General features: G+C 41.5%; 1 protein-coding gene across 2 annotated transcripts; it reads right to left on the bottom strand.

The window, feature by feature from the left end:
- Positions 1 to 1687: 1687 nt before the first annotated feature.
- LOC116326948 (ladderlectin-like) lies at positions 1688 to 8242 on the bottom strand. Of its 2 annotated transcripts, XM_039612955.1 has the most exons (8): positions 7008 to 8241; positions 6712 to 6802; positions 6347 to 6400; positions 5832 to 5885; positions 5638 to 5729; positions 5426 to 5551; positions 5064 to 5163; positions 4489 to 4954 (listed from the first exon to the last, which is right to left on the bottom strand). In XM_039612955.1, exons 2-8 carry the CDS (start codon positions 6773 to 6775, stop codon positions 4881 to 4883), a joined length of 564 nt encoding a protein of 187 aa, XP_039468889.1. In that variant the 5' UTR covers positions 6776 to 6802; positions 7008 to 8241; the 3' UTR covers positions 4489 to 4880. The 2 variants fall into 2 exon arrangements, with proteins under 2 accessions (XP_031604252.1, XP_039468889.1); XM_031748392.2 differs by having other exon boundaries at positions 1688 to 4954; positions 6712 to 8242.
- Positions 8243 to 14946: the final 6704 nt, after the last annotated feature.

Raw genomic sequence — 14946 nt, 5'->3', positions numbered from 1 at the left:
GCCAGCCCTTTGAGGGGGGGGTACTGTCACAGTCCTGGGCCTGTAGCCCAGTGTTTTGATTCTATATTATTGTTTATTGGTCTTTTTTCCTTCTGGTTCTTGGCTTACGACTACTAGTGTTTTGGTTTCTGTTCTATATTTCTTAGCTTGTGTATTCCTTTGCCCCTGATGTCACTCTGGCCCCTGTACTGTGTTCCTCCTGTTCTCGGTCAGAGTTATCTGTGTTCAGTCTGTGGATTTCCTGTTTTATTTTGAAGGTTCATATCTTATGTCAGTGTTTCTAGTTTCGCTTCCTCTGTCTCGTTAAGTCTAATTTCTCCCGGCTCTGTTCCCACCTGTTCCTCGTTCCCTCATGTTCCTGCCTGGGTATTTATAGTGTGTGTCCTCCAGTGTTCAGCGTCGCATCGTTAACGTCAGTTCTCCCTCGTGCTGTGTTTCTCCTGATGTTTTCTTGTGTATTTTGGTTCTAGCTTTCCACTTTAGGTTTTCTATTTGGTTTTCCCTTGGTCAGCAATAAAGCTGCTTTCAAGTTCACGTTTTGCCTCCGTGAGTCCTGCATTTTGGGTCCTCTCTTCCTGCCTGCCTGCACACAGCCATGACAACAATACCCTATCACCATGAATACAGCACACATCCACTGTTGCTCCTGAAAAGATCACATCCATAAGAAGACTGTCTTGTCTAACCAGAGAACGATTACTTCCTGAATCTAACAGAGCTACACAGGGTTTATTTTCAACAAGTACCCCAATTGATGGCTCATGTTGCTGACATTCAAATTCCCTTTTGTGATTCTCACTGACTTCAGTTTGTCTAGCAGAACACATGTCATTTTTACTAACAGACATCTTTGTACACTGAGCTCTAAGATGACCTATTTGACCACACAAATGACATGCTTTATTGGTTTTATTTTTTGTCTCAGACCTGGCAGGATCTGCATTATACCAGTTCTGTCTTGTGTGCTTAACTTTCAAGTCAGTGCCACCACCTAACTTGTTCGATGGCATGTTGGAAATTGACTTAGCTTGAATGAAGTCTTTTGATGGTTGACGAGCTGCTAAGAAAGCTTCAGCCAGTTCTGCTGCTTCCTTGGAAGTCTTTGGGTTACATTCCTTAACCCACGTCCAAAGATCAGGATTCAGAACCTTGAGAAACTGTTCCATGATGATAGCATCTCCAATTTGATCCTTCGTCTTTAGTTCAGGATTCATCCACTTGATGTATAACTCCTTTAGGCGGACCTGCAGTTCTCTTGGGGTTTCCTCCTCTCCAAAAGTACTAGAACGAAACATGGCAGTCCATTCTTCCTGCAGCACGGACTACACTGCCCATGAGGCCACATTATTTAGGGCTATGCCTTCATATTAAATCATTTTTTCAATAATAATTTTAAAAATATTTCTTCACGTCATTATACAGGCTGCAACACTGCTTATGATTAGATGGGGTTTGGTTAACTACTGAATTATCTGCTTTGTTTGCCTGAAACTTTTCTATGCAATGTCTAATCTGCAAATACTTCCAAGTCACCCCTATTTCATAGGTTGTACTCTTGAACAAACTCAACAAAAAATTTAAGAATACCATTGTACTGTTACACCCAATGTGACCCCGTGTCCTACATTGAGATTCACAGCCAGCTAAACTCTCTCTCTCATCGCTTCATCCAAGGAACAGGCACGTGTTGAATTTGGACAGGATTTAATGCAAAAAAGTGTGAAACTGAAATTATACAAAATACAGAAATGTCACATAAACATTAGTTTGGATTAGACTTACGTGGACATATAAAATACATCAAACATTTACAGATCCCTTCAATAATATATCTCCTGTCTGACAAATAAACACAAACAAGGAACTTACTCATATTGCCACTTAGAGGGATTTAACGGAATGAATGGCTTTGGATCAGACGGAACACACCAAAGTGAAGGATTGTTGCATTGCTGTTTGTAATGGGAGAGTTTGTGTATTTTGTAGCCTCTGCATAAACCTCATGAGAGTTGTGGAGGCAGATTTCTTTTCTCATGTATTAATCACATATTTAATCATATCACATTAGTTATAGTAATATCACTTTCTCACTTTACTATAGTAAGAGCCCTCCTTTCACTAGTTTGCATGCATGTGGAATGTCAACACAGTGAGGCCATTGTAATGGGAGACGTTAAACAGATAGTGAGACTCCTACTTATCAGGGATGTAAATCCTTATGTGATGGGCAAGCAAAAAACAAGGTCATAATTCTCTCTGTGAGGGAGGGTGTATAGCCCCCCCGTGAGAGGGGCCAACATGTAAGAGTTCATGGAATGTTCTTTGTCTGTGTCTCTGTATATAAGATGTAAGGGCGGTAGCCACAATTCAGAGATGATCCTAGTGTTTCATTGGGATGCTCTCTCCACATTGCAATGTGTTTATTAAACTCACTTCAAATCAAGCTCACTGGGTGTGTTGCAGGTTATTGTTAAAATTTCCATAACAGAGTGCTCAGTAATTGGGTTTTTGTCTCTCTCTTTACCACAGGATTGTTGGGATGACATCTGTATAGCGTGAAAAGGTGTGACAAGAATTTTTTCTGTGGTGGCCCATTTTGGGCTTCCTCCCTGCCCAAAGAAATTCTTTAATGAGATTATGACATTGTTTTAGTATACAATCAGGTATGCTGTGTAATGAATACATAGTTAATCTTTAGGGCTATCAATATTTTGATAACACTTACTTTGCCACTGGTCAGATTTAACTTCCCTCACTTCCCTATGTTCGTATTGCTTTCAGCAGTGGATCAAAGATCGATGTGGGCATTTTGTTTAGGTCTGGGCTCATCTTGATACCCAGGTAAATTTTTTGAAATATTTCGAAAATGAAGTCGTAGTCTATTTCTGACAGATTAGTAGACAGGTTGATTATAAAGGGTTGTAATCCATTGTGAAGATATTCAAAGTTTGATGTTACACAAATGAATTACAGTTATTTGGATAATGTTTGGTGTGCAGCCATTTTGCTTGGTGATGCCATGTGACTTCAGGTTACAGGGCATGCCTGTAGTTCATCTCTTGAGTCTGGAAAAAGCTCTGCACAGCCATTGGAACCAAGGTTAGCCTTCCTTCTGGCTTCCACCTACAGTTTAGTGTGCAGACAGAGATTGAGAACCAGGCATTGATTGGTCCAATATGGATTTCATACTTGGCCTGCCTCGATTATGCCCACAACTATTTGACCTCCACTGCCACTGGGTTGCCCCCATTTCTTCCAGGGGTACCAACTGCCAGTCTTCTTGAGTAAAGAGACTAAACTGTCTGTCTTGTCAGTCCAGCACCGTCTTTGTCGCTGTTGCCGCCTGTGGAAGGCCACCAAAACAGCTTTGCTCTGGACGATGGAACAGAATAAGTGGCTGGTATATTGTCACGGGAGGCCAGTTCTTGACTAGACTCCAGGGTAGGTCTAGGTCCAATGTTTGAATTTCCTCCAAAATTATCCCTTTATCAAATGAATTATAGTCTCCTTTTCCATTAGTACCTACTCAGATTGACTCACCACAGCTCACCACGATTCAACTTGGATTTCTGGTTTTCCACTACAATTGGGTACCTCCTAATGTGCGTGGTTGTTGTCAAAGCAATGTGTCCGAGCGTCCCACGCCGTAATTAATATGCAACATGAACACTACAACAAAGGTGGACTTCGAGGCAAGGATATACCTGCTGCTCAGTTTGTAGAATTTTGTCAGACTCGGGGACAAAACACTCTCATGACTCATCGAGTGATGCTACTTACCAGCCAGTCGGTGGCAAGCAGTTTGACGGCATCAAATTTAGTACCTGCTCGGATCGCTTGGAACTCCGGTTGAACAGGTACTATTTTAGTACCTGGTACCAGGTACTATGACCTGATGGAAAACCCTGACACCGTAGTGAACTATGGTGAGTCGGAGATAACCCTGTCTCGGTCTGCCTTAAGTTTCCCAGGAGTATGGTAAATGGCCTGTATTTATAGAGCGCTTTACTAGTCCCTAAGGACCCCAAAGCGCTTTACATATCCAGTCATCCACCCATTCACACACACATTCACACACTGGTGATAGCAAGCTACATTGTAGCCACAGCCACCCTGGGGCGCACTGACAGAGGCGAGGCTGCCGGACACTATATGATAATTCATGTTTTTAATGTCTCTCAACTGATGTTCAGTCCAGCATATCACCCTTGCTTCTGTGCTCTGTGTTTGTGTCCAGGTGCCCATAACAAGCTTACAGCAGATGAACAATTAGCATTTGGAAAACATAAGGTTCTCTAGTCCATATTCATATATGCATTGAAAAATTAGAGTTAGTAGTAATTTCTAATAGTACAGGAACATCCTGAAATTAACCATTTATTTGAATATGAATATGTTACTTATTAAGATATCTAGTGGAACTGAATTTATAATAAGTTCTTTGACAGTGATATTGAGTATATTAAGAACAATAATCCTGACTATATAAACTTGTATGTACATGTCCGAGGTGTCTGATACTTGTTTTTTAACTTGATTTCTTGCACTTGAGACCAAGGTAGGTTTGCCTAGGACAACATACAAAACTGCCTTCAGCTTTATTATAAGTGCCACAACTTTTGATATCTTACCACTTATATCGAGTAGACACCATTCCTTACACTCAGACACATTCAAACACAATCACATGAACAAGTGACATTCCAGATCTTTAAAGTGAAAAAAATATAAAGAACTGAGTACACTGTTATCATTTGTTTTACATGTCCATTGCATCTGCATGATTTGGTTTCAGCATATTTGCTCATGACAGTGACATTTCCTATGGCATACAACAGGCAGGTTTAGTGTCTGCAGTGACTTTGCTTACACTGCAGCAACTAACAGCTTAACCTCCGCTGACATACAAATGGGAAGAGCATGTTGCACCCATGATTGGACCAGCCTGAAGATGCTAGAAGAAAAAAAAGGAAAAGAAATACATAAGCGAATGAATGACATATAAATGTGTGTGTGTGTGTGTGTGTGTGTGTGTGTGTGTGTGTGTTTTTTTAAATTTGCACCTTGAGTGTTAAGCTGCAGGCATTGGTATCTAGCAGTATTGCTTATGAGTTCGCCATTGTGGAAGTCAAACAATGAGCCATCTTCCCATCGCCAATCGCGCTGGAAAAAACAAACAAAAAACCTTTTAGTCATGATTAAAAAACAAAATTAAAACAACAGCATTGTTTCACTTTTCAATGAAAAACAAAAGTAGTGGCTGGACTAACTAACTTTGCTAAGATGCTTTTAATTAGTGAATACATTACAATGGTAGGGCAATCTGGATTTTTATTTTAGTAAATAAAGCAACAAAACCATATCCAGTTTGTTAGTTATGGTAACAGTTACATATTCTACTCAGTGGTTGAATGTTCGAACAAACCTCAAAGTAGTAACCTCCAAGCCAGGCAAAGGAGTGACCACCAGTCTGGACCATACGTTGGAGGAAATTATGCTCCCAGATACTGTGGACAGAGGCCAGACTGCTCTGAAAATCAGCACAGAACCTCTGTAGGAGTGGGGGAGAGAGAATATGATATATTATATCTAAATATATCTGAAATCAAACTTCGGTTTCTATCTTCATGTAATTACCTCAGCATTTCCCCAGGTCTCAGGAATATTGGATAAGTAGTAGCAGCTAGCGCCATAACTAAGCCAACCATTGGGGCAGAAACCAAAACGAGCTGAAATGCAACAGGAAAAAACAATACAGTGATATTACACTAGGTAAAACAACAGAAAGTTTATTTTTAGAGATTTGATTAAGAAATGTTTCTTTGTCTTACCTTGGGGTTGAAGAGCTGCACTGCCAGGAGCAACAGCAGTGTCACTATTCTCCTCTGTAAATATAAAACGTCAGGGCCAAAATCAGGCTTATTTACTCTGTGCATGACATATACACTTCTGTTTTTTCTTGTTACACAACTGGAAATAAAAGCATTTTAAAACTGTTTTCAATATATGTGTAAGGGAGTATAACACTAGTTTAACTTCTGTCTTACATTATTGCTGACTTATACTGGGTAATCTGAAAGCTTTCTTCATGTGTCTAGGTTTTACATCAGCTCCATAATGATAATAATTACCATTATTGTAGGGTCTACCTTACAGTATAAAGTGCCTTGAGGTGACTGCTGTTGTGATTTAGCACTGTATAAATAAAATTGAATTTGATATTATTCTCTGTGCAAAGGAAATTTGGAAAATATTTCTCTTGTAAAATGAGAACAGTGACTATGCCATGCTTCAGCACAACAGCTTGTGGGAGTTATAAATATTTGGTTAAAAAAATGCCACTTACCTGATTTTGGTGCATGTCTGTCTTGGTGTCCTGCAGCAGCCATAGCTGGAGGTACTGAAAGAATGAAACCACCATGTAGTTCTTCAGTTTTGCAGTTTTCAAGTACAAAAAAACTAGTATCAGACAGTAACTAGAGATCAGAAATGACAACTCTGCCTACTTCCATATCTGTCTTTATTAATGTAGAACAACGTTCATTTTCCTGATAAACAATTCAGCAAAATTTTAGGAATTCAGCTAGAAAAAACATTAATTTTAAAATGAACTGTTGGCCATTTCCTTCCAAACAATAATTTTTAAATGTGTTTTCAAACCATTTCACATATTTGAATATATATGTATTTGAATTTGGTATTTTGTCTCACTTGTTGCAGCCCTGATAGACAGAAGAGCACAGATGATGCCAGAGATGATAAGTAGAGTCTTCATGGTGTCTTCAGAGTCTTCAGCTAACAACTGGATAAACATGAGAAGCAGATTTTCCATGTCAATGCTCACACATGATTGCACTTTTTTGTAAATACATATATGCTTACTGTGCTTACTGGAGGATTGTGCAAGAATTTTACATAGAACCCAGGCAAACAGGGTCAAACCATTAACCAGACTAGAGTTATAAAATGCAGAAGAAAGAGATAGACAGCGCTCAAGTATGACTTACTGAAAGATCCAGCAGCAGCGGCAAGGTAAATGTTAAGCTTCTTTGAGTTGAGAAATGCCTGAAGCAGTGGTGTTCAGTGCTGTTTATATATGGACATACTTCACCTTGTGTGTCAGCACCCAATTGCCGGAAGTGTTTTCCCAAAGTAGTGGAATTTCCCAGCAAACCTTTAATGAGTCTTGTGCATGGCTAGTTTCCTTGTATCTTACTGCTTAGACTGAATTAAGGAAGTGATTTTCTGGAATCATTATGGATGTGTAGGAAAATTAATGCCTAGCAAAGGCAACAAATATTTGGAGAAAAAAACAATTTTTACAATTTAGTCTCTACGGAACCGCTGGCGATGATCTTCAGACATGGATCTGAAAGCCTCTCCAGCTGCTCCCTGTAAATGTGGGACTTTCAAACTTAAGAACACTGTAACAGTTGTCAAGCACATTGATGGCAGCAAACAGGTAACATCATGCTCTGAGGCTGTTGTTGCCAGTGGTACTGGTACACTGCACAAAGTGGATGGAACGAGGAAGAAGGAGGACTACCTCCAAATTCTTAAACATTATCTCTAATCAACAGCTAGATGGTTAAAAATTGGACGCAAGTGGATGTTCCAATATGACAATGAGCCCATACACACATCAAAACAATTAATTTATTATTTCATTATATTTAGTTAAATTCAGGATGGCATGGTGGCCTTAATTTAACTGTTGCCTCACAGCAAGAAAGCCCTGGATTTGAATCCATGATCTGGCTGGTGGCTACATGGGTTCTCTCCATATACTCATGCTTCCTCCCACAGTCCAAAGATACGGACGTAGTGGAATTAAGTTAATTGGTGATTCTAAATTGTTAATGGCTGTCTGTCTGTATGTGTTAGCCCTGCAACAGGCTGGTGACCCCTGCAACCCTGAATTGGAAAAGCAGAAGAGAATTAATGGACGGAAGGATAAAGACTTAAATTGTTTGAATTAAAGCTGAAATCTACACTTCAGTCAAAACTTCACTTCCAGATATCTGATTAATCATTACCTTAAAGAACAGAAACAAAGAAAAATATTCTTGGCACTTAACACTGACTAAAACAGCAGGGGCAGTTACTCAAAGTGCAGTAAGTTAATGAGTATGAGGGATTACAGCAAACCCCAGGAAGCAAACATGAGATTTTATGACTGAAAAGAATGTGACCAGTTTTTTATAGCTGGCAAAAGTAGGTAATTTATCATGATTCATCAGATAATGGCATGTTGTCATACACACACACACACACACACGTGTGTAAATATATATATATATATATATATATATATATATATATATATATATATATATATATATACATACATACATACATACATACATATATATATATATATATAGAGAGAGAGAGAGAGAGAGAGAGAGAGAGAGAGAGATATTAGGGGTGGAGCTGAACCCGAATACGGTATTCGGAAAGGCACGAATACCGTGTTTTTTACAAATACTTATTTCGAACAAATACTTTAAAAAATATTTGTATTTGGGAACAACAAAAGCTTTATATCAAAAAGCTGTTTCTTTATGAGACCACTGTGCATGACTGGATAAGTGAGTGACGTGTGACAGAGGTGACTGACACGGGCTGCTGCACACAGCAACAAAGAAGGCTCGGCTGAGCGGGAAAAAAAAAAGACTGAACAGCATCACGATTTTTTGTTGAATAGGATTTTTTTGTACCTTAACTGGGTTCTGGAGGCAGTTTATAACTTTAGCGAAGATCGGGACATTATTCCATTACGCTGCATTACTGACGTCTGCAGTCGGGTCTCTCATGTTCGTTCTGTTTACATAGCTCTGTTAGCTCGATAATTTACAAATAGGCTGTTGACAGAGTAATGTTAACGTTTGGTTTAAAAGGTTAAAATGATGCTTGTGTAATTGTGTCGAATTTTATGCACTTGTGCGAGTTATATGGTACGTTTAAGTTAGTTTAGGGTAGTTTTGCAGACAGCAAGATGTAGGCTAAAGACTAATTAACTTTAGCATAGCTTCCCGTCACTCAATAACTTAGCTTAAACTCCCCACATGGATTTGGGCAATCAAATAAAAACAGTGTTGCTGTGTGGAAGCATTTTACAGTCAGTACTGCAGATGAAACCAAAGTGATATGTAATGTGTAAAAAAAGTCAAATCAGCAGAGGCAGATATATCAAACATCTGTCAACATCTGCTATGCATAATCACATGCACTTAATGCATCCTCTCCTGGTACTGTCTGCCAACTCCCCCACAAGCACCAATTCATCATCACAGCCATGTTCTGCCCCTGCAAGTCAGTTTCGCTGTCTGTTCAGCGTCCTCCAACAAGGACGGGCGGCGGGGGGGGGGGTTCATGATGTTCACAATGGTATTTTATCAGTTGTTGGTTTAACCATGGATGAGGCAATGGCTGTTATGTTATTTTCTTTTCAATGACGTTCCTTGCTACATGTTCATTGCTGGATTTATGGAAAAACATCAACTAATACTGCATATCCATTATTATTATAATGGATATAATTAAAGAATACTTACACTATAATGTTAATTAGAAGAAGAACGCAAAAAAACTGGATTTTTAGGCCTATTTTGAATTTTACTGGAATACAAATACAAATACTTTTCCACCCTCAACAAATACAAATACAGATACAAATTCCAGCTGCTTTGCACATATCTAATACATATCTAATACATATCTAATACATATATATATATATATATATATATATATATATATATATATATATATATATATATATATATATATATATATATATATATATATATATATATATATATATATATATATATATATATATATATATATATATATATATATATATATAGCAGCTGGATAGCGTAGTGGTTAAACTACACACGCCTTTGGAGCAGAAGATCGCAAGTTCGATTCCTGCCTGGGCGTCTGTATCCAGTAAGGGTCCTAAGGCTAGACCCCTATGCTAAAAGTGAGCCTACCGCAGACATGAGCGAGACAGATAAATATGAAGGCATGCCGGCTCGGACGTCGCCCGGATCAACAAGGTCCGCGTCAGGTGTTGAGGAACCAGGGCACCCTGACGACAAGTGGGCTACTGGAACAAGAAGGCATCGGTGGGCAAGAGACGAAAACAGGGCGTTGTTGGAATGCTACTACGCAAGTAACCCTGGCGGGAGGGTTACATGAATAGGATGAGGGACCTATGGATTCTTCGATACCCAACATCCACAATGACGGCGAAACAACTAGTAGCTCAGTGTTCCAACATTCGAAAGAAGGGACTGCTCTCACAGCTAGAGATTGACGAGGTACAACATAAATGCTACGGCAAGGAGGAGTCAGGACGCCAGGTCAGGGGAGATATCATCACCCCACCCGAGATTGGGTACATAGCCCCAAGTGCGATAGGAGAAGGATCGTTGAGTGCGAGAGGAACTGACCTGAAAGATAGGATCATGGCCAAGCTTGAAACCTGGACCCCCCTAGCCGGTTACCAAGATTACGTGAAGTACCCTCAGAAGGTCTGCTAGATGATGTTAATGCAGCACTACGGATGATACCTACAACCACGATTACCGACACTAACAAGCTGATCTACACTACGGCAGCAGTGATCAGTGAGATGCTTGGCTACAAGTTGAACAGCCACAAGGGCAGTACCCTCCATGGAGAAGGAGGCTAGAGGGCAAGATCAAAGTAGCACGAAGGAGGTTAGCCAACTAACGGAGTTGCAGAAAGGCGCGACAAAGAAGGTGCATAAGAAATACAGCAAGCTGTCCATACCTGAGGCCTTGAAACTGCCAAGCAAAGACTCACAGCCTTGGCCAGCCGCTTGAGGAGGTACACCAGAGAGATAGAAGGCAGGAGAATAAACCAGCTGTTCTCCACAGAACCAGCAAAGGTGTACTCTCAGTGGCAAGGAACAATAACAGAACAGCACCACCAAGGCTGGAGACGGAGCAATACTGGAAGAGCATATGGGAGAAGGACGCAACCCATAACGGCAATGCTCAGTGGCTAGTGGATCTGAGGGCAGACCATAGCGACCTCCTGAACAGGGTCCAGTAACCATCACAGTGGCAGACATCCAAGAAAGGGTCTCCAGTATGAAGAGTTGGACAGCACCAGGGCCCGACATGGTTCACGCCTACTGGCTGAAGAAGCTGACTGCACTCCACGAGCGTCTGGCAGCACAAATGAACCAGCTGCTAGTTAACGAGAGACACCGGAATGGCTAACCGAAGGTCGGACGGTCCTGATCCCCAAGGACCCCAAGAAGGACCGGTCCCATCCAACTACCGACCAATAACCTGCCTCAGTACTACATGGAAGCTCCTGTCAGGCATCATATCGGCTAAGATGAACAGGCACATGGGTCAATACATGAGCGGGGCACAGAAAGGGATTGGCAAGAATACCACCAGGCGCAAAACACCAGCTACTGGTAGACAGAACAGTCAGCCGAGACTGCAAGACCAGACTGACCAACCTGTGCACAGCCTGGATTGATTACAAGAAGGCCTATGACTCAATGCCCCACAGCTGGATACTGGAATGCCTAGAATTGTACAAGATCAACAGGACCCTAAGAGCCTTCATCAGGAACTCAATGGGAATGTGGCACACAACACTAAAGGCCAACTCAAGCCCATAGCACAAGTCACCATCAAGTGCGGGATCTACCAAGGAGATGCTCTGTCCCCACTGCTGTTCTGCATAGGCCTGAACCCCTCAGTGAGATCATTAACAAGACTGGCTACGGATACCGACTACGGAACGGAGCGGTTGTCAGCCACCTCCTGTACATGGATGACATCAAGCTGTATGCCAAGAGTGAACGAGACATCGATTCACTGATACACACTACCAGGCTATACAGCAATGACATTGGAATGTCATTCGGGCTGGAGAAGTGTAGTCGGATGGTAACAAAGAGAGGGAAGGTAGTCAGAACTGAGGGGATTGAACTACCAGAAGGCAACATTGCAGACATAGAGGACAGTTACAAGTACCTGGGGATCCCACAGGCGAATGGGAACGATGAAGAGGCCGCTAGGAAAGCTGCAACCACCAAGTACCTGCAGAGGGTCAGGCAAGTCCTGAGGAGTCAGCTGAACGGTAAGAACAAGATCCGGGCCATCAACACCTACGCCCTGCCCGTGATCAGGTACCCTGCTGGGGTAATAGGCTGGCCAAAGGAGGAGATAGAAGCCACTGACATCAAGACAAGAAAGCTCCTTACCATGCATGGAGGGTTTCACCCCAAGTCTAGCACCCTGAGGTTGTGCGCTAAGCGGAAGGAAGGGGGCCGGGACTGGTGAGTGTCAGCACCACAGTCCAGGATGAGACAAGAAACATCCACGAATACATCACGAAGATGGCCCCAACTGACAGCGTGCTCAGTGAATACCTCAGGCAGCAGAAACCCAAGAAAGAGGAGGAAGGCGAGGAACCATCATGGAAGGACAGGCCCCTGCACGGTATGTACCACCGGCAGATAGAGGAGGTGGCTGATATACAGAAATCCTACCAGTGGCTGGACAAAGCTGGACTGAAAGACAGCACAGAGGCACTAATCATGGCAGCACAAGAACAAGCTCTGAGTACAAGATCCATAGAGGCTGGGGTCTATCACACCAGGCAAGACCCCAGGTGCAGGCTGTGTAAAGATGCCCCAGAGACAATCCAGCACATAACAGCAGGGTGCAAAATGCTAGCAGGCAAGGCATACATGGAGCGCCATAACCAAGTGGCCGGCATAGTGTACAGGAACATCTGTGCCGAGTATAACCTGGAAGTCCCGAGGTCAAAATGGGAGATGCCCCAAGGGTGGTGGAGAATGACCGAGCTAAGATCCTGTGGGACTTCCAGATGCAGACGGACAAAATGGTGGTGGCTAACCAACCGGACATAGTGGTGGTAGACAAACAGAAGAAGACGGCTGTAGTGATCGATGTAGCAGTTCGAATGACAGCAATATCAGGAAGAAGGAACACGAGAAGCTGGAGAAATACCAAGGGCTCAGAGAAGAGCTCGAGAGGATGTGGAGGGTGAAGGTGACGGTGGTCCCCGTGGTAATCGGAGCACTAGGTGCGGTGACTCCCAAGCTAGGCGAGTGGCTCCAGCAGATCCCGGGAACAACATCGGAGATCTCTGTCCAGAAGAGCGCAGTCCTGGGAACAGCTAAGATACTGCGCAGGACCCTCAAGCTCCCAGGCCTCTGGTAGAGGACCCGAGCTTGAAGGATAAACCGCCCGCAGGGGCGTGCTGGGTGTTTTTTTTTTTTTTATATATATAACAAACTGTTTCTGAGGTGAACTAAATGTTACAAATCATAGCTGGCAGATAAACATCTGTAGGCTGCCCATTTTACTACAGGGAGGAGGTCAGGTAAACAGGTACACTGCTGTCATTAGGCTAGATGACAGTTTATGATAGACAATGTGTTTTATAAATATCACAGTTGATTCTCCTTGTTATCTACCATACTGCGGTAGTTAACACTCTTGACAAACAAAAAGTCACTGGCTTGATTCCAGACATATGAATCCCCCTCTGGAGTCGTGTCAAGAAGGACGTCTGTTGTAAAACTCAAATGAAGCAGGTACCTCTGAAGACTCTGAGCTACCTGCTGTGGTTACCCCCTATGATAAGGGAGTTTAAAAAGTAGCTTATAGGTGATTCTCTTAGGTTTATTATGGTTACTCAAAGTGCAATGAGTTAATGAGTATGAGTGATTACAGCAAACACTTATGAGATAAACTTCAGAAGTAAAATGAGACTTCCTTCTGGAAAATAAGAAGTCATTGGGTTTGTAAGTGAAAGAGAAAGTACTTTGAATAAACAACAATAAAAATGGCCACATATTTTCCAGGGAATCATGGATGTGTCAACATATGGAATAAAACACTGGAATAAAAATTCAATAACTGTCTAAATCATGTTTTATCTTTATCTGATGGATAAAGTGGAAAAAATGTCTAAATGAATGAAACAGATGCTGGAAATGTGGCAGGACACACAAAGCAGGAGGCTGCACTTTGAAAAAGCCATGCCCTAAATGCAGTGGCCAGCATCTGGGAATATTGCATGAAGTGAACAAACCTGCAAAGTCTTTCAGAAAAGGTACTACTTAAGGTTGAGTTTGTCACAAAGATAAAACCTTTGATACCAATGGCATCTAATTCAATTCAATTCAATTTTATTTATACAACCCCAAATCACAATAACAGTCAACTCAAGGTGCTTTATATTCTAAGCAGTGTTGGGAAGGTTACTTTTAAAATACAGATTACAGAATACACACCCTATAATGTAGTTTTTTAATGTATTCTGTTAAGTTACTCAATGTGAGTAACGAATTCTGAATACTTTGAATTACTTATTACATTATCATGCTTTTTACAACTACATGAATGTACTATTGCTGTGTGATTTATTACTATTACTGAAGGTTACTCGCCAAACCAATACCAACTTGATTTTTAAATCTTAATATAAAATGAGTAACAGTAGGGTGGACATTAGGTAGGCTGCACTTTTTGCAGTAATCTCGTATAGAAAACAATTTCTGTATCAGTAATATGTCTTGATGCATTCTCAATCATCCAGGAAAGTAAATCTCCAAAAGTTGAATCTGTTCATCTGGACGTAGCGTTTTGTGGGAGAAACGTTTCGTCACTCATCCAAGTGACTTCTTCAGTCTCAGCTGACTGCAGGTTTCCCCAAACCTTATAAACAGTACATTTGCATAATGACTGAAACCAGCCCACTGAAGGAACAATGGGCTGTGAGGTCAGTTCCTTAATCATAATTATGCAAATTCCATGACCATTGATCAACAATCACTGACCAAAACCCACTGATCAAGAACACTGATCAATGGCCATGAGTACCATTCACAGAGAGTTGGGGAATGGCTGC

This window comes from Oreochromis aureus, linkage group 6, assembly GCF_013358895.1.
Source record: "Oreochromis aureus strain Israel breed Guangdong linkage group 6, ZZ_aureus, whole genome shotgun sequence".
Classification (NCBI taxonomy): domain Eukaryota; kingdom Metazoa; phylum Chordata; class Actinopteri; order Cichliformes; family Cichlidae; genus Oreochromis; species Oreochromis aureus.
The sequence above is the reverse complement of the archived record's forward strand: the minus strand, read 5'-3'. Positions and strand labels throughout refer to the sequence as shown.

What these genes read in the sequence shown, in the direction of transcription:
- LOC116326948 (XM_031748392.2), bottom strand. Translation starts at nt 6,832, where the DNA reads ATGGAAAATCTGCTTCTCATGTTTATCCAGTTGTTAGCTGAAGACTCT. An exon ending in TGCAGCTCTTCAACCCCAAG is followed by an intron (nt 5,730 to 5,831) that starts GTAAGACAAAGA and finishes GTTGCATTTCAG; the next exon opens with CTCGTTTTGGTTTCTGCCCC. An exon ending in TTGGAGGTTACTACTTTGAG is followed by an intron (nt 5,164 to 5,425) that starts GTTTGTTCGAAC and finishes TGTTTTTTCCAG; the next exon opens with CGCGATTGGCGATGGGAAGA.